The following is a 19,460-nucleotide window of genomic DNA, read 5'->3' as shown; positions in this document are numbered from 1 at the left end:
GAGGCATGCAAACCTCCCATACTGAGCTTGGCACTGCAGTGTGCAATTGGTGAGGCTGCAGTGCCCACCCAAACCACGTGTGCTGTAAGGTGCACAGGAGCACAAGGTGCAGGCTCTTGCCAGGCACTGTCCATCCACTTCACCGTGCACAGGGCTTGTGGGGGATCTCTGTTTTCCTCTGTACAGGTGCCAGTGTGGCTTTTCAGAACGTTGTCTGTGCTAGATGTATTCTGGTTTCGACAGGACCTGCATCTCCTGCCCTCCATCGCTCCTTTCCCGGAAAGTCCCCCCCAGCCTTTGAGTTCTTCTTTCCCTACAAAAAATGTAAATAATGGTCAGAATTAAAGGAGTCAAAAATAGTTAATCAGTTTAGGGACTGTGTTTATGTGTTCCCTCCCTTCTTAGGGGTAGTCAGAGTGACAGTAAAGGAGCAATACTCAGAAGGGGGGCAGAGGCTGTTGCTGAAGAAGCAGTAGATGAGGGGGTTGACGGCACTGTTCAAGGCTGGCAGGTTCTGAATAATCACGGATGCATAGAAGCGCTCTTTGGTCTCAGGCAGTATGTTGAAGTTGTCCAGGATATCAAACAGAAAGTAAGGGCTCCAACAGAGAATAAATGCTGCAGATGAGACAGAGAGAGGAAGAGCTTGACACTGGACAGTTTAGCAATTTAGGGAGGTAATTACACACTCATGGAGCAACTGCCATAACGCATAAATATTTGTTCATGCGAAAAAAAAAAACCCTCTCCCCATTCAGGATCTTATTTAAGAGAATACTTATTAGATAGTGCTTTTATTTGTCTTTATTTTTATTTTAATGCCTATAAAATATATTACGTGTGTTTCTCTAAGTGTTTAGAGTGTTCCCTCTAGACATATTGAGACACTTCTGAACACTACACAACACATAAAGGGTAAATAGGTAGCCAGTTAAAGCATCATCAGTTATAGTGAAGAGCTCTTTTAATGGTCCCTGGAGTGAGCAGCCAATCTAAATGTACACACAGCCAAAGTGCTGCTCCGTGACAGCTCTGCCTGTCACAGCCACCTATTAAAATAAGGTTCTCAGACACCCAGGAGCAAGGAATGACACTCTTTCACACTGCATTATGGCAAGCCAACATGTCACTCGGCATGCTGGATGGAAACGATGTGTGCATGGAGTGTGCAGGAAGATTCTCCTGATTTCCTGTTCTGACATTTGAGAGATGAATTTGAGGAAGGGAAGAGAGGACTGTACTGCTCATAGCCTCTGCTTTTGTTCAGAGTGACAGGGAAAAAAGGTTAGCCACGGATCTAGCTTTATTTGCAGGCATAGGGAATCTGTCTCACAAATTTCTATGCCGTCTCTTCTCACAAAGGCTTTTGATTCAGGATTTGCATAGAAATGCTGGGACAGGCAGTTCGCTCAACTAAGCTATAAGTACCTGGGTTGCAAACATGCAGGTAATTGTGAAATCAGACACATGATCACATCCTGACTCAGATGAGACAGCAGAGTAACCCTGTGCCTGTTTTCTTGTCACATTAATCAGAATTTCTTCACTGGCACTTAGCTGAGTGCTCACTAAAAGTGCAAGGAAGAGGTAAGCTCCCTTCCTGTTTTTTAGAACAACCAAACAGGAGGTGTCTATGCATAGATATATGCAAAATAGCAATACACAGTGCCAGAGTGTGGATTATAGCACTCACTGTGCAGAAGTGGCTTTAAAAAATCCATGGATATTAAGTGTCAATCTGTTTGCACATCAAGAGATGCTGGGTGCCTAATGTTATCAAGGTCTGCTGAAATACTTGAGCATCCATGTGAACTCTGAACATCTGATGGCCTTGCCATAGTAGTTGTGTCTGCCAAAAGCTTCCTCTGATTGCCACGCAGAAAAGTTCAGACACAGAGAAGCTGTTCTTGGGTTTATGAAAAGTATGAATCACACTGGCCTCTCTCATGTCTGCAGATGCTGCCACTAGACAGTGAGCTAAGCTACTCAAGTGGCTGCTATCACAATATTCTCCAATCTGAATTTTGCACTGTGTTGGAAAGAGAAGCAATCTCTTTTTCAGTGTCAAGGGATGACTGTCAGCCCTTGGGAGTAAACAGCTTTAGCTCCTTTCCTGCATGTCTCTGGCAGCTAATCACAAGCTCTGTGTGATGTTGCCTTTATTTATTGAGATAGAATATCAGCCTGCTAATTGCATCAGAATAATGTAATTTCCCTGGGAGACAGAGAGCACCTGCACTAAGTCATCTGCTGCCCAGTTGGGAAAGGAGAGCTCATTCTTTTCATCTTGGCAGGCAACACACCTGTGACATTAAATGCAATTGCTGCACATCTCACCTTTCTTCTTTCCCTTGCTCCACCCCAGCAGCTCACAGGCCATACAGTGTCTCTAAGCCTAAAAGACAACTCAGTTGCCAAATCTTTTGGCAGTCTGGATAGGAAAGAGATGACCTCTTCCTTTGTTCCTTTTAGATATTGTTTCTTTACTGTCTTTACGTGCACGAGGGGCTGTGCATCTAATTTAATTCAAGGGTTATGTCAGATACCTAAAATAGAAATGTATCAGCCAGAAAAGAGGGGAAGGACAAGATCAGAAGGCAAATCAGGTGTCTGAGTAAAGCTCATTCTTCAAGCCATCTACTTTGTCTGGCAGCTTCCTAATGTCAGCATCCTCCCCAGCTACCAGCTCTGGGTCTTTTCTCTTACCAAGGATAATCACAATGCTGTACTTGATCGCCTTCACCTTCGCCCTGGATATGAACCCACGACTGGTGTAGCCACGGGAGGTTTTGCCACCTGGGAAAAGAACAGTTCAGCTAGTGAAAGGATAGAACTGGTGTGTGGATGTGTCAGTGTGTACCTTGACAGGCAGGACAAGAATACACAATCTCGTCTTTCCCTGGTGTCACTTAGGACCTCAGTAGTTCCTGAAATTTGGACCCTTACAAGTCTGCTCAATCAAAACCAGAGTCACCCAAATAAAAGGGGAAAAGTAAGCAGAGTAGATCTCCCCAAAGCATTGAGGCATGTGTAGTCTTGGGATAGAATACTCTGATCAGTTTATAGCTTTCTGTGGCCAGGAATTTCTGATCCTGAGCAAAATTTAGACTTCAAGGACATGTGAAGACACAGAAAAAGTGTTGCCAAGTATATGCTAGGAAAAAAGTATTCTGGAAATGGACAAAGTTCTAGGAATAGGAATTCTAACTCCTAGAGTAAGTAGTTTTTACTTTTTATTCATTTTCTCACAGGTGTTTTATACTATGCCTCTAAAGAGAATTTAGTGTCAAAGGAAAGAAGGTAAATAATGTAGAAATGAGTTTTGAATGAACAAATACAGAAAACTCATTCCTGCCGCAGCGATGGGGGCCCAACACAACCTGTGCATGTCCAAGCACTCCCAGATTTGTGAGGATCAGCTGGAATTGAATCACAAAGCTGGAGCCACAGGTGTGCTGAGACTCACCAGGACAGCTGGATAAGATGACAGCCTGAGCTTTGCTCTTCATCCAGATAGTTCGAATCACAATTGAGTATATGACGCTGCAGAAGGGGAAAAGTTGCTGGTATTAGGCAAAATAAATTTAACAGACATCCCGGCCATTTGTGCTCGAAGAATATACTTGTCTATGTGTAAGGAGTTCACAGAAGTGGTGGGACTGCATAGAAATAAAAACAGTAAATTACAATAATAATAATAAATATGATATGACTCCCCCACAGCACTTTTCAGAAGGAATTCCTTATGGTTGTCCTGGCTTTGTAGATGTCAAATCTGAGGCTCAGAGGAATGCAGTGATTTGGCCAAAGGTCTTTCAGACAAGAGCTCATTGGTGATTTTGAGCCAGCCAACACCAAATCCATCTGAGTATCAGCCCTGGAGCACTAGCTCTGATGAGGGAAGCAAGGGAGGGACCTGGTTTTGCTGTATGTACACTTCAATTTTGATGTTACTTTTTGGGTATGAAGCTGGTGACTAAAATTTCGCCCTGGGGAATTTGATAAGGGCAAGATCCATGAGAAATGCAAATAAATACAGCAGTGCTCAGTTTTGGGTCTTGAGGTCCAGTGGTGGAAATCAAGGAGAACTGAAATGCCAGATAAATGGGAAGAGTTAGATGATTCAAAACCAGATCTACCACAATTTGCATATTTAGAGAGGTTTGTATACTTTCAACAGGAAAGATAAAAAGTGCCCTAGTACACAATGACCTTGGATAGTTATGGACTTTCCCTGTGCAATAGCCAATCTGGACTTCTACTGATTTAATATAGAGTAGACAAAAATAATTCCTTCAAGATGAAGAGCTGTTTAAACCCATGTCCTGCTTGAGGATGTTAATTGTCATAAACCTTAGTGGTCCTTATATGAAAAAGGTGCAACAAAGAATATAATTTCAGGGTGTTTTATAGAAGCAAAAACGTGTCTTACTGTTATGTGGCTTATTTTTGTTATCAGAAGAGGCATTATACTTATTAGTCCTTTCAGACTGATATATGAGTCTTTCCTGCAGCACCCTCAATTGCTAGACATGCTTGCAAAGGCAGAATTTCTGCTCAAAAAAATGATGAAGGTTTGGAGGTTTCCCTTTCTGTGGAAGTTTAAGCCATCTGGTTTCCAGGCTCAGTAGGTGAGAGCTGTAAATTCAAGGTGCAGTCTGGGCTGTGTAGCAGAGCAGTAGTGTCCTCGTCCAGTGCAGGGCTTGCTCACATCTGCCACGGACTACAGCTTGTTCTCCTTAATCCCTTCAAAGTCCAGCTTGGCTCCCAGCTGATTTGAACATTTTCCTTTTATCTCCTGTTTTTTCAAGAGCCTGTTTATTTAACAGCTCATACACTTGAAACTCGAGAGTTTCTTTGTACTTTTTACAGACAATGGTGGAAAATTCATGTACGCTTCTCCTTTGATTGTTCCAATGAATCAGAATGTATTATAATGATAATTGTCATCTCAAAAATTTTACCAGCTCACTCTTAAAAGTCCTGTTTCTATTTCCTTCCTAGCCTGCTGTCTCTAGCCTGACCTCTTTATTTGCAGCTGAGACAATGTCCTCTCTGATGCAGATTTTCCTTTGTCCAGCAGGAAACATTCAGTTTCTTAAGCATCAGGACAAAGGAGTCTAACTCTGTAGTCAAAATATCCTTATCTTCAGCCAAATGCCATATGGATTGAATTATGAAGGCAGGCTTCTCTCTTGCTTTGCCTTGACCCCAGAATTTCTGCCCTCTGGGCTGCAGTCTGGTAGGGGCATGTCTTTTGCCAAATACAGTTACATCATCTGTCTTCTCATTGGCATTTCACCGATGAGATTACATGCTGATTCATTAGAATCATTAGAATCCTTAATTTTTAGAACTCCAGGGGAAATCTGAATTCTAGTTTTCATCCAGCAGTTTAATAAAGTGCTGCCAACGTAGTGGATCTGTGTCGGTATTTTTGCTTCTGTTCATCTTTCTTTTCTCTGTAGCTGAAGCCAGTGGGGCCTTCCTTATCAAGAGTGGACCAGAGGTGGTGTAAAACTGCTCAGGGTGGGTATCAGGAAAGTTTACATGCTAGGTAGACTTCTGAGCAGCTCTTGTGCCAGCTGCAGTTATTCATTTATATTTTGGTCTCTCTGGGACTCCCGTTCGTAGTAGTGCCTAACCCTTTTTCTATATTTTTTTCCCCAGCAATGTTGACATGGAGCTGAGAAATTGGACTTTTCAGAAATAAGTTACCTAAAGCATAGGACCATAACAGGCAAGTGCATGTGTGTTTCAAAGCCATGGAAGTAAAAAGAGGGCTCTTATGGAAGAGAAGTATTTTTCTTATGAGGGAAAATCAGCTTTTTTCAGAACACATTTGTAGCTCCTTTTTTTCTTGTAAAAGGCGGCTGGAGGAGGATCCAGAGGTTGGTCAAATCTCAAAGAAATTCTCACTTGAAAAATGAAGTGGCAAATAAGCAAAGAGTAGCAGGGAACAGATGACAAACTGGTATTCAGAGGAGTGTTTGGAAATAGTCTGCACCACTCCAACCATATCCTAATTTCTGTTCTCTTCCTCTGGACTCTGAACTGCTCAGCCTTCACTGCCAAGATGTAAAAGCATGCGGTACACATTGCCACAAAGCTCTTTTTTTAACCCCTGTAACATGCCTTCATGCTGCTTGCCCTTGTCTCCACTGAAAGCACCGGGAGATGTGATGTGCAGCTCTTGAGGCCCAGGTGTTGTCAGGCTTCTTTGTGTCTGTAAGTGCACAGCACACTGATCTTCCAGCCCAGGTTGTAGGTGAGAGACTAATCAAAGGGTACTACGGTGGAAAAGTCAAACCTGGATGAAAAATTTATCCAAGCTATTCTGAAAAGTAGATGCTCGGGCTTTGAAGACCACAGGACAGAAAGGACATGCTGTTGATCTGAAAATGTGATGATTTTTCTAACCCTCATAAAATGCATATCTCGAGAGGTGGGAGAAAAATACAAAAATACGGCTCACAGTATGGGTGTATCTCAGAAATTAAATTCTTCACATCTCCAAAACCAATTTAGCTTGATCCAAATTTTAAAGAATTAAGAGGCATGTTCATCACAGCCTGCTATTAGTTAGTGGTGTTGTTTAATAGGCCTCATTGGTAATTACAGCATTTTTTATCCATGTAAATACGTAACTTATGGTTAGTCATACAAACGCAACTGTGAATAATCACACCCCATCTGTATTTTCAATTCACAGACCACTTTTTTTTTTTTTAGTAAAATGTCTACTGGTAAAGCTATGCACTGATATTAACAATCATAAGTGTTATTGATATGCCCACTCTTTAAATGTAGAATTTTTTGGAAATAAATAATTGCACTATGAGGGCATCCCACACAGCCTCAGTATTTTCTAGTAAAATGAGCCTTTACCATGGCAAAAGTGCACTTAAGCTCCCTGTTAATTACTTCTATTTATCATCCAGTATTGCCTATTGTTCCTTTTACTTTATTTGTGAAAAGTGATGTGGCTGCTTTGTTTTATGGCAGCTAATTTACAGCGCTATTTGTCTAAAGAGAAATGTAACCTCATCTGAACAAACCATTGCAGCCACGTGTAATGGGTAAGTGAAGAGATGGACGGATACTAGAATGTGTGTGCAAGACCCAGGGTTTTTATTTAGAAATGGAAATTGCAGGCCTCACTGAAAAGAATGGCCTAACTGAATCAAGTTCAAAAAATGACCTTTGGTATTTTTATTAATGGCATTTCCAGTCCTTTTATTTGATTTAATTTAGAGAAATACCTTTTATTTAATCTATTTTTTATTTCATTACAATGCCTTGGGTTTAATTCCATATTTTTCCTTTTAGCTGATTTTGTTGTTTTTTTTTTCTCTGCTAATTATTTTTCAGCTGCTCCAAAGCAAATGTTCTCTTTGGAGTTCAGATTTTAAACAGCAGATGGATATCTTTTTCCTCTGTGCTTCAAGAGGAGCTTTAGCAAGTTTTTTTTTAAAACATGAGTTTGCAGTTAGGTAAATGTCTATGTATTATATTTATAATATTAAAATATAAAAAATATATTTAGTAATCATGAATAACAGCTAAAAAACTGAATTTTTGGATACTCAAGTGCCAGAACATAATTATGTTTCAGCACAGAGTAGCAATGCAGACTAGAAACACAGTAGCTCTTCTGTCTCCCCATCACAGGTTCTCTGAGGGGCCCAGGTGCAAATATTTGCAGGAGAGCAGTGTGTAATCTTGATTTGAGCCATATTTAACCTCTGTTCAACAGTGCCCCAGAGGTTTTCAACAATCACAGATACCGTTTCAGCTTTGCTTGGTGTGTTTCGGAATAGGAGAAAGGCTTTGGTTATAGCTGATGACGCTTGTCCCAGAAGAGGAGAGAGCTAATTACTGCAGGTTCTCTAATTACTTTTTTTGAATCTTCTGTGGTTTCATAGGTTGGTAATATCAACTGCTGAAGAAGTGGTAGAATAATGTCAATAAGGGGGAACAGGCCAAATTTTTAAGCACTGTATAGAAATGCCTGACTCAGGATCTGTGGCTCTTCTTGTACAACACTGAGACAGTGGGGACAAGGAATGTTTTAATATGAAAAGAACAAATATTCTCCACTTTTTTCAGTTCTCAAAGATATCCACACACTCGGGTTAAAAATACCAATCATAGCTTTTTATTTTCTTTTCATCATTCAGGTCTTGTTCATTGGTATTATAATCAGATAAAAAAACTTGCTGGAAAACCACAAGCTCTTTGATAACTGATTGCTAATTCTCTAGTTGTGAAGAAGTGGTAGGAATAAACCTCACAAGTATTAAGGTCTTTCAGGCTGTTGCAGTTTTCTTCATAAATTACATTTCTCTATATGCATTTTTTAAAAATCGGGGGGTGAGGGGGAGAGAATGCTGTGTTCTTCTGGTTCATGTTTCGGCTTGGAATCTGTAGAGTTTGCTCACACCACATCTGGGGGTTTAGCTTGTCAGTGGAAGGGTTTTCCATGGTGAGCATAAGGTTATCAGCTAAATAATTCATTCCATGGGCTGCAGCGTTATGAATAACGTAACTCCTGTGAGTTAGTTGAAGGCTGTCAGGGACACGTGAGATCAGCTCTACAGAGAGAGCTGAGGGCTGGATGAGAGAAGCTTAAAAGATGATGGTGTCTGAACTGTAACAAGTGAAAACAGCTCAGCCAAAGCAGCATATCTAGTGTGGAATTAAGTCCTGCACCTGAAAAGTAAGATTTTTATCCTTTGTATGCACTTCAGATGAACAGCACCAGAAAAAGTGCTGTCATCAGTGAACTGCTTTGCTCTAGAGGTTAGGTTTTCAGCAGATTCAGGCAGCAGAACTAATTAAGAATTAACTCTGGCAGCCAGTGTCCCACATTGCATCAGACACCTGCCATGCAGCTAAATCAGAGTGCTTCAGCAGAGAAAATAAAGTAGCTGTGCAAACAATATGAATTCTTGCAGAAAAGGTTTTATTTTTTTTCTCTGTCTGCACCCTGCCTTGCTTTCTCACTAAGTGTGGTGTATGACTTAGCTTCTGGCTTATATGTATTCATGGCTTCTTCTACTAATCCTTGACCTTTCAGTTACACATTTATGGATCTTCTCTCCATTTTTATGTTGTGGCCTTTTAAAAATAACATCTTGGGCTGAAGGTCATTAAATTAAAAAAAAATGCCTTCCTAAATTTATTAAATAACACCTTTCATTTTATAAATAATCTCTTGTCAGAGTAACACACAACTGGAACATATGGGATCTCTCTCACTCTTATGAAACAGCATCTCATTTATCATCAAACCTCCTGTGCATCTGAAAGTATTGGGTGGAACGAAACTTTTACAGAGAAACTGATTCCCTGGGGGTATTAAAAGCCATTCCTGCTTTTCTTGAGCCACAAACTGCTTACCAGCATTTGTATACTGCAGCCACATCAGGTGGATTAGCTTTAAATTCCTGGACTGCCAGCCAATGATTTTTAAAGGAATAGATGTCACACCTTCAGGCTACGTTGCCAGATGTTTTACAGATACATCAGCTGGAAAGCTGCAACCTTCACTTTTATGCTTGAGACTTAACAAAGTGTTATAAAAATAGCCATTTCCTTCCAAACTGCATGGCATTTTTTCACAATGTCTCTGCTGACCTTGCCCTGATGCTAATCCTCTTTTTCTGTGGTTTTAGAAAATCCTCTCTGTTGTGAAGAAAATAGTATCACTGACAACTAGAAATAAATAAGCACAAAATAAATCCTTCCCTGCACCACTCCCCTTCCTTCCTTCCAGTGCCAGACACCACTTTGGACCTGTCAAAAATCTGAATTCTGGTGGCAAGGACACAGGAGCATTTATGTTAATAAACACAGAAACCAGGAATGTTTCTGGCCAGGTGATGGACACTGTGCTGCCCCTGGCTTCAAAACCAGTGGTTTTAGCTCCTGTCCTGCCATAAACTTCTTGTGTGAATGTTGCTTAAGGTTAAAGCCACAAAAAATTTAGGATGTTTTATTCATGTCTCAGATGTCAGGGCAATCTCATGAAATGCCAGTTTCACTGCCTTTCTCTTTTCCCTCATGTCTTCATCACCTTCTTGCTTCTGGGGATTTACTGTAAAGCAAGTCACAGAGCTGATCTGGTTTGAATATCTTTCTTTGGCAGGGAGGAGGGGAGCATAATGTCAACAGCTCTGAAATATTTATTGCTCTGTAGCTTGCCTTTTCTTGCCAAACAAGTATAGATGGCGTGTAAGAGGAGTGGCTGGTCTGTAACAGAAACCATGCAAATCTATGGGTATGTTAGAGTGTGAAAGAGATGTTTCACACACCTGTGGAATGACTGGTAACTGGGCAGGCTGTGGGTTTTTTTCCTGAAACACTTAAGATGCTGGCTAGAATTTCCCAACTGCTGCCTGTTTTAGGAAGCTCATAAAAGAGCCCCTTTCACAGTAACAGCTAGCCTCAGAATTTTCTAGTGCCATTTCTTTTCACTGTTAAATTGCTTTTTGTCTGTGTAGTGTATGTTTATTGTTTTTGCTGCTACTGCTGCGCTGCAGATCTACCCACATATTTCCATATTCCCAAGAATATTTTTTTTTTGTATATTGGAAACTGGGCTGGCTTTCAGAGACAGGAAAACATGCAGAGAAATGATCCCACCAAGGAAGGATAACTTGGGAGTAGTTTTTCCTATCTTTTTTAAAATTTTAAAGATTTTTTTAAAAATTATATCTATGCAATCTGGCACAAAAATTGGAAGGTTTAGTGAACTGACATGTTATGAGCAATGTGTAAAAATCATCCCTTCTCTCTAGGGAGCAACACTGGTCCATTTTGAATCCATATCAAAAATTCAGCTAGATGAGTTCAAGCACCACATGGTTTTGATTCCATCAGAGATAAACTTGTTGCCATTAAAAGCTGCAGAGCTTAATCTCTGTGATAAAACAGTAATAAACTTCAAGGTTATGTAGTCACTCCTGTCATCATCTAGAAGAGATCAGCCTCTGAGCACCCCATTCTCACCCACGGTACTAATGAACAGGAAGCTAAGGGAGACTCATGGCTCATCACTCGTTGGAAAATCAGCTGGACCAAGAGATAAATCCAAGGGACATTGCAAAAATAGTTTTTCTCTCTGAGTCCAAGCAGCACAAAATTATGGGGGGAAAAAAGGAGTCCCAGCAAGTCTTTCTTGCTGCTGACAAGAAGAGATGGACACCAAGAAATACGATTGTAACCTTGCTGGTGAAAGAAAGAAAAGTAATGGCTCTGAGAACTGTTACTGACACTGGCAGCATTTTGAGACAGTCAGGAAGCCTCACTCCACTTCCACATCTGATTTTGACTGCTCTTTTGCATTGGTGGCTCCTCATGCTTGTTACCTTCTGTTTCACGGCAGCTAATGGCAGTGCTCTAGAGGGAGGCTGATCACTAAGTCTGCAATATTGATTGACCTCAGTTTAATACAGTTTCTGCAGATTGTCTTTGTGATTTGAGGCAAATCAGTCTCAAATATCTGCAGCTTAGGTTTCCTATTACAAAACTGGAAGAAGTACATTTGTTCATATTTTAGAAGTAGTTGGCAACTTCAGAGCTTGGAGATTTCTTTCCAATCCTGGTGAAGGAACCCTTGTTGAGTACTGTGAAGCTTGAGAGCACTTCAAGTTAATTTTAGTTTAATTAGTGCTAAGTGCGATTTCCTGTTCTTCTATTAAAATTATCTTTTGTAACAATGGATAAATATTCATACTGGGTTTATAAAGGTATCTTTCAAGCCTGAAGCTGCGGAGATAAGTGGACACACTTAGAGATTCGCTCCTTTTTCCAGAGAAAATGTTTCTGGCTGTTAATACCACACAGAGAACACTCAGGGCAAGTACAATGACCCGTGTACTATGTGATAAAAACCAAAACAGCTATGAAGCAGGTATGGAAATGAAATTGTAATGAATGACTAGAAATTAAAGCATTAAGCTGATTGCACACTCGACAGCATTCATCAGACATTTGCTCACTGGGCTTTGGACTTACCTGATAATGATCAGAGGAATGAAATACACCAGGAAAGCCACAACTGTCATGTAGGGGATCCAGTAGGAGTCATCAGGCCAGAGAGCCCAGCACTGCACTTCCCCATTGGAGAGCTGCCGTTTCCCAAAAATAATCAGAGTGGGTATGGAAAAGAGGAAGGCGAGGCTCCAGGCCACTCCAATAAGCACTTTTGCCTGCCTTTCTGTGTAACAGAGTCAAACAGACAGTGTCAGTGGGGTTGTTGGTGAGAGTGACCCCTTGCAGCACTATTGACAGAAAGGCAGGGAGGAGAAGGAAATTCTGTGAAGAAAGGGAATTTTAGGCTGCAGCTGGCTGGTGCTGAAAAGACTTCAAAGGAGAAAAAGGATTTAATCTCTTTCTCATGATAAATTGTCATGACATTAGGAGCTTGTATTTTGCAAGTTTTATTTAAGGATGCTTAGGGCCTGTTGAATCTGAAACACTTTGAGAAAGCACTGGTCAGGGTCAGCAAGTCAGAAACATGAAATGCAAATGGTACCTCTATGTCACTGAGAGAACATCACTTATGGATGTGAAGGACCTCAGACCTGCCCTACTGCATGCCTAGTGATGCACCTTGAAGTAAGAAAGACTGCAAAACATTTCCTAGGAGGAAAAAGAAAATGCCTCAGTTCAGGATCAGAACAAGATCGTACAACCAGCTGCCTTTAACTCCATCTGCAACTTTACTCACCCAAAGAAACATGGGCCTGAAGAGCCTGGGCATCTCCTGCCCTTCTCTGCGTGATGGTGGGGATCACATTTAACTCCTGCTGACGAACCCAAGCCATGCCAGGAGTGGACTGCTAACCACAAGACAGTGCAGATGACTGTGCTTAAGTGCTCAGCCCTGTTTCGTCTACTGCAAAATACAGGAACTGGGAGATCCTGCTGCACTTCATGGTGAAGAACAGGAGCTAAAGGACCTCAAAACCTCCAGCAGGTTTGGGTTACTGCATCCTCTTGATTTCTGGCCACTGTCAAGTGAGGAAAAGCAAGTGGGAAATAAAATGATGTCTGGTGGCACCCACAAGATTTTGTAAATATCAATGGGTTGGAGCAGAAAGTTCCAAGGCTTTAATTTTCAAAAAACCTGCATCTTCTGGCTAAAATCCAGTTAGCTCTAGCTGAAAAGTGTGGGGAAAAAGGGCTTATCTGTGGAGTACCCATGATTATCAGTGACGCTTATTCTTCCACAGCCAGATTGCAAGAGGAACATATGGGGACAGTTTTTTGTTTTTTTTTTTTTTTTTAATCTGGGAGCTTTGGTGTTCAAATACTTTATTTTCCTAAAAAATACCCGAGGTTGTGTGTGAAATAGAAAACCACTTTAAATTATGCATATCAAGAAGAATGTCTTTCCTCCTTGAAGCTCAAAGAGCAATACAAAAGCATGTGGGCGAAACATTCAAAAAGTAATTTTATGCTTTATAAAACATCAGTTGCAAATACTCAGTTATCCTGCTCATTTTTAAATGCTACCCACGTTCAGGAAAGTATGGTCTTGCTAATCTAGGGCTTAAGGGAACTCCGATGACATCTGCGTAAGTGAGAGGGCTAGATTAAGGCTATAAATATTGTACAGGCAAAAGAGAATTGTGAAATTTCCCAAAGCATAAGAGAATAAACTTAGCAAAAGGAATATTAAGAATAAATTTCACAAAATATTTCTTTACAGAAAGGACATTTCAAAAGTGAGCTAACTACTTAAATTACAATCATGCAAGACTCAGTGTTCTAACTAAAAATGATCAGAGCTGGAAAAGAAACCCTATATTTTTGTACTGTATATTGAACAGAACTGGGCAATTTGGATTGGGCAATAGAGATATTTCTTTGTGTTTCATAACACTTTTCCTGCAATGTTCATTTGTTTTTATTTTAAAATGTCCTTTGCATTTGGTAGAATATGGCCTTGCTAGTCTAAAGGGCTTTACAGGGCACTGATTGGTAAGCAGATTTTTGTTTTGTTGGAATAATGTTAATTTTCTGCCTCACCAGCAGAGCTTTTTTCATGCTGCATTTTTAATTATTGCTCTAATATGCTCAAAATGCCAGCAAATCACATAACTAGAGCTGTATCAGTTATAAATGAAATAACACAAATAACTTTTGAAATACAATATTCTATTGAGCCAGTCTGAGCATTTTCCTTTAGAGCTTTTCAAACTGTGGTGGCCAAGACTAACTCCCAGGGCTGGAGTGGGAGCCTCAGCTGTGAGCTCTGGCTCTGACTCTCCTAAAAGATGTTTCCTTGTGATTATCCCCTTTGCTCTGCTCCCACCATCCCTGCACTGTGACAACGGGTTTGAGAACCTCTCTCTGTTCCCAGCAGTATGGGACAGGGGGTCACCTCTTGGAAGGAACTTTGCTTCCTGCCATCCAGAATGTCGATGCTATGCAATCCTTTCATAAACTGAGTGCCACCTTAAAATTAGGTTTTAAATCCAGAGAGAGCAGAGCTGTTCCAGAATCTCAGTGACAGCACTGTTTTCAGCCCAAAGCCACACAAGGATCAGTTTACACATTTTGGGTTTTGTAATTTTCTTCAGAAGTTCTTTTTCACTTGTTGTTTAGTTTGCATGTTGTTTGCATATACCTTTCCAACGTGATGAAGTACTCATAAAATATTTGCTGCTATAAGTTCTCAGTTTCTTTTCTTTTTGATCTTTATTTAAAATTTTTTTCTTAATACCCTTTTGGTTGTAGAATTAGGTGTCTCATAGTAAAACTTTAGGATTAAAAGGCACATTTCTCTTTCCCATACTGCACTTTCTCTGGTCATTTACCTATTTGAAAAGTATAAAATATTCAGCTGTTGAAGTTTGTTTTCTTAAAAACTATGCAAAGAACTGCTCATTGCAAATGCTTTTTAACAGGACTTGAGGCTAGTAACTAAACCACAATTTAAAAAAATTGTTTGACATTTTCAAAGTGGAATGTTTGATTTTTTTTTTCTTCTAAAATGATACTTCAACGCTACATAGAAACATAATTTTTCAAATCAATAAAAAGAAAGAACTCTTTTGTTTCTTAATTGAAGGATTTTGGGGGGATGAGTGTTTCATTTTGCAAAGAAATTTGCCACAGGTTGACTCAGAACTATTCCAGAAGTTCCTCTGTGTCATCACCAATGACAAAGATTTACAAATCTCTTTGTTCTCCATCTGTAGAATAGGTAAGAGGGCATTTCAAAAGCATCCCACACAGCACCTCTGCAAGGAATACCTGGGTGCGAAAGGTGATTATTTTATGTACATTCCAGAAAGTTGCTATGTTAAATATACCTCTCTCGAGCCTTATTTTGGATTTACAGCTCTCTTTTTTTTTCCTTTGAACATGGACTTTGCTTGTGCATCAGTGTGTAGCCAGACCTTGCAAGAGGTTTTGTCAGTGTTTTCTCTGCTTGTGACCTTTTTCCCCTGACCAGAGCTGCACCCAGCCGATGATTTTGCTACCCTCAACTGGGGCAACATCTGCTTTTCTCCAGTTAAAAAAAAAAGAATCAAACAAAAAAACCTTTATGGTCTAGGTATAGGAAATGGCATTTAAAAAAGGCTTTTACGAAGATTTGAAGTGATTTTTCATGGGTTCTTTTTCAACTTCAAAGTGCCTTTCAGAGATTAACTATCAAATTCTTTACTATACCCAGGCAGTAATTTACAAGCACTGCTTCTCCTGTACCATGTATGGAGAAGAAATGGAAGCAGGTCTGTCCCACAGCTCATCCTGCTCAGCCAGCAGGTTTATGAGCCCCCACCCTGCCTGGTTCATGAGCCCTCCTGAAGAAGCTCTAGAGCAACGCCACCCCTCCCAAAGCCCACTGGGAAAACCTTGATATCCATCTCCCTGTTCTGAAAGAGTTGATCTGCATGCTGGGGAATATAAAGCTAAATTTCACACAAGCTTTTGAAGCTTTCAGAACTTAGCATCTGCCAAAGCTGCACCACTGTCTGAGCTGTGATTGACTCTGAGGTTTTTAAGGCCAGGAAGGACCATTAATCTGATCCCCTGAATAGAGCTGTCTGGCAAAAGCCATCAGTACTCCAAAACAAGAATGATATTTGCATCTGATTAAAGCACATCCTCCAGACCTCATGGCTCTTGGAACTGTTCTTCCTCCCCACCTGCAATTTCTGTTTCTTCATGCAGTGCAACATTCTTAACACCCCACTTTGGCTCTGTGGGGAAGAAATAATTTTGTTTAAACTGTACTGCTAAGAGGCCAGGATATATCTGAGTGCTGTAAAAAAACCCTGAAACCAAACAAACAGAGGAAATGACAAGAAACAATAGATATCCAAACCTATATGCTGTCTCTTTTGAAGATACATCAAATTATTGTGTGAATTCTCCATACAAGTTATTTTTTAATGTGAATAAATAGACAGTATAGATGTTGTAGCTCCTACAGCCAGGGTAGTGGAACAAGGGACAGCTTTTGTCCATTAAAACCTTCTAAAAATGCTGGAATATAATGAAAACCACTATACTTTTTAAAATGTCATTTCATTCTTTGCTAACACAATACTTTTAAAAACTGCTGGGGGCTGAGTGGAGTTCAATAAATCTTGAGACCACAGCTACTTTGTCCTTTGGAAAACTGTAACAGAGTTCAAATGTAGCTAGAGCAGGAATGAATAATTCATAGCAACAAGGTTTAGAATTTTGAGTACTAAAAAATTATCCAATAATGTCTGCAGCAATAACAAGGTACTGAAATTCTCCTACCTCCTTGCAAGAACTTCATGGGGTAAACTATGGCATGATACCGGTCTATGCTTAGTGACACAAGGACGTAAGTTGAGGCATAGAGAAGGACCACCTGGGGCAGAAAGTATAACAAGACAACAGTTGAGACACATCTATTGCAGAAGGTGATGTCAGTGAGAACTCTGAAGTAGGACTGTTTCAAAGCTTACTGGAAAAAAAAAAAAAAGGACCCCCCCCCACCCCCGCCCTACCCCTCACCTCTTGTATATTCACCCAGGTATTTTTCCTTTTTCCTCTCCACAAAATTTAAAATATTTAATATGCTTTAACCTGTTTAACCTTTAAATGAACATTTTCAACATTTAGCACTTTTGCTGCTAGAAAAACTTCTACACAGCGTTTTTGTCAGAGTTTACTGTTATGGGGGCACAAAACATAAGGGTTTTATACCTGGAAGTAGCGAACGACCCTGCAAACGATATCAGGGGCCATAAAATCTCCAGTGTAGCGCCAAATGATGTCTGTCATTATGTTGATGAGTCCTGTGAATGAATCTACAAAGAAATTAAGTGAAGAAGCATTGGAAGAAGCATATACATGACTTCAGGTGAACCACAGAGGCAGGTAGGACCCTTGGGATGTATCAGCTCTCCAGTCCTTGGGGCAGTCAAGCCATGACCACTCAGCCCAGTATGCTAGAGGAGCTGGGAAAGCCTCAGAAAACACCCCATAATTAGTGTCTAAGTGTGTCAGCTTGATTACAGCTGTGCTAAATATTGAACCACTAAACCTCCTTTATTCTATATCTGTTATTTCACTTTAAAAAGTCTCCTGCGAAATCACCTGGAGTGGCAACCAAATGCTGCTAAAGTTAGTGGAAATTCTGTCAGGAGTTAATTTGCAAACTTAATTAATTAATGACTAACCATGCCTTGTCAGCTTGAAGTTAACCTACTTATGCCTTTACTTTTGTATTTGCCAAATAAAGTACACCTCAGGCTATTTCTTCTTTTTTCTTCTTCTTTTTTTTTCTCCTGCAAGAAAATCTAAAGAGATATTCCAGCCTTTGTTCTGTTTATTATTGAACAAGTGAGTGTTCACAGAGATGCAAGTTTTACAAATGAATCACAAGAGCTGGTACTCCTGTTTTAAACACGGGTAGTATTAAGTTTTGTCTTTAAAACCAACTTCTCTCACTTGGACAAGATAAATGTTTTCAGTGCAGTCCATGGAAGAAAATGTGTACCAGCCCAATGTCGTGGCACTTCAGGTAACATGTCATGTTGCTCTTCTTGCACAGGTTACCACAAAGGGAAAAACAGGTTAGGAAAACTTCTCATGCAATTTTCAGGACAAAATCAGCAATATGAAGAAACAGCTTCAGTCTACATTTAAAAACAAATTAAAGTGTTTCATTTTGTTACCACCATTTTACACATTCAAAAACCATCTCTAAAGTTTAGTGTGATAAAGATATTTTAACCCCCCATATCAGAAGATTTTGACTTGAAATTTATGCCTTTGGAAACAAGCTATTTCAACAACTAAAAATATTTTTTTTTGAGAAATAAACAGTTTGGGTCAGTATTTCCAAGCACACAGGCGTGTGTTTTGCAAAATAGGTTTCTTTTAAGTGCTTTGAAATCACAGAAATTCCAGATATATCTAGTTGGAAATTGAGATTTCAGCTTAATGCTTCAGAAAAAGCAACCAGGTTTGCTTCACTGGAAAATCAGGGTTATTTTTTCTGTATCAGTAGTCCTTTATCTCCTCATTTTCTTCTTTCATTTACCTTCTTCTTCAAGTCTCAGTTCAAAATTAAATTAGTGTAACTACATTGCTCCCTCCTTATGACTACTGTTCAATTAATACTGATTTGCTCTTTATTCTCACAGTGTGTCCCAGCCCCATTTTCTCTCTCTTCTCTCTTCCCCTGCCTCCAGAGAGAGGCTGGATCAGAGACAATCTCCAGAAGGAAGTCTGTGGTTTGAAACATTATGTTAAATATTGATTAGGGTGATGGGGTAAGGAATGATTGTTCCTCTGATGAGTATAGTGGCTTTAAGACTTTACTGAAAAGACTGTAGGTATATAATTAAGGTGGTCTTTGAAAAAACCACACAGTTTAAGTGTTTCAAGAAGTGAAATGCATCCTCCAGCAGTGGTTCCAACCGATCCCTTTCCTTTCCTTACCCCTGAATTATTGATTCATATTCTCTCTCTCTACAGTAATGAAATATATATTGGTTCAAAGTATTGCACATCAATAGAGCTTCACCTCAGGGCATCCTCTGGCTTTTGATGGTCTGAGCATCTGCCAAGCAGGTGCTAAATCAGGGCTCGGCTTTCCTCAGGACGGGGAGGGCGCAGAGGCTGCCCTTCCTCCTGCCAATCTCGGTGCTCTGAAGAGCAAAGGGAGGGAGAAGGGACAGCACCTCGGCTTATCTCCTCATTTCCCCTTTCTCACGGCCATCTTCCTGTCTCTTTTCAGTGCATCAGAGAGTGCTGTAGAGGTGCATCCTGCAGCTGTGGTGGGAGATGGGACTGCATCCTGGTGGTTTTCTTCAGGTGAGAAATTCGGCAGTCCCAGGCAACACACTTTCACCTTATACCCACGTCAGCTTTTTAGTTTGCATCAAGGGGTTTGATTTTTAACCTGTAGATGCCCCCCCCCCCCCCCCCCCGTTCACTGGCTCATGTGATGG

The 19,460-nt window shown here is 40.3% G+C and overlaps 1 protein-coding gene across 1 annotated transcript in view; it reads right to left on the bottom strand.

Moving 5' to 3' along the window:
* Positions 1-219: 219 nt before the first annotated feature.
* The window catches only part of NPSR1 (neuropeptide S receptor 1), a 57,159-nt gene continuing 37,918 nt past the window's right edge, over positions 220-19,460 (bottom strand). Inside the window, exons 3-9 of the mRNA XM_059865962.1 lie at positions 17,206-17,309; positions 16,774-16,867; positions 12,022-12,223; positions 3,467-3,543; positions 2,707-2,796; positions 438-618; positions 220-313 (exon numbers count right to left, since the gene is read on the bottom strand). Coding sequence (XP_059721945.1) covers positions 220-313; positions 438-618; positions 2,707-2,796; positions 3,467-3,543; positions 12,022-12,223; positions 16,774-16,867; positions 17,206-17,309 — 842 coding nt within the window. The remainder of the gene's footprint in view (positions 314-437; positions 619-2,706; positions 2,797-3,466; positions 3,544-12,021; positions 12,224-16,773; positions 16,868-17,205; positions 17,310-19,460) is intronic.

The sequence above is a fragment of the Haemorhous mexicanus genome, chromosome 1 (assembly GCF_027477595.1).
Source record: "Haemorhous mexicanus isolate bHaeMex1 chromosome 1, bHaeMex1.pri, whole genome shotgun sequence".
In the NCBI taxonomy this organism is placed as follows: domain Eukaryota; kingdom Metazoa; phylum Chordata; class Aves; order Passeriformes; family Fringillidae; genus Haemorhous; species Haemorhous mexicanus.
Note: the sequence above shows the minus strand (reverse complement) of the source record. Positions and strands in the feature narration are given on the sequence as shown.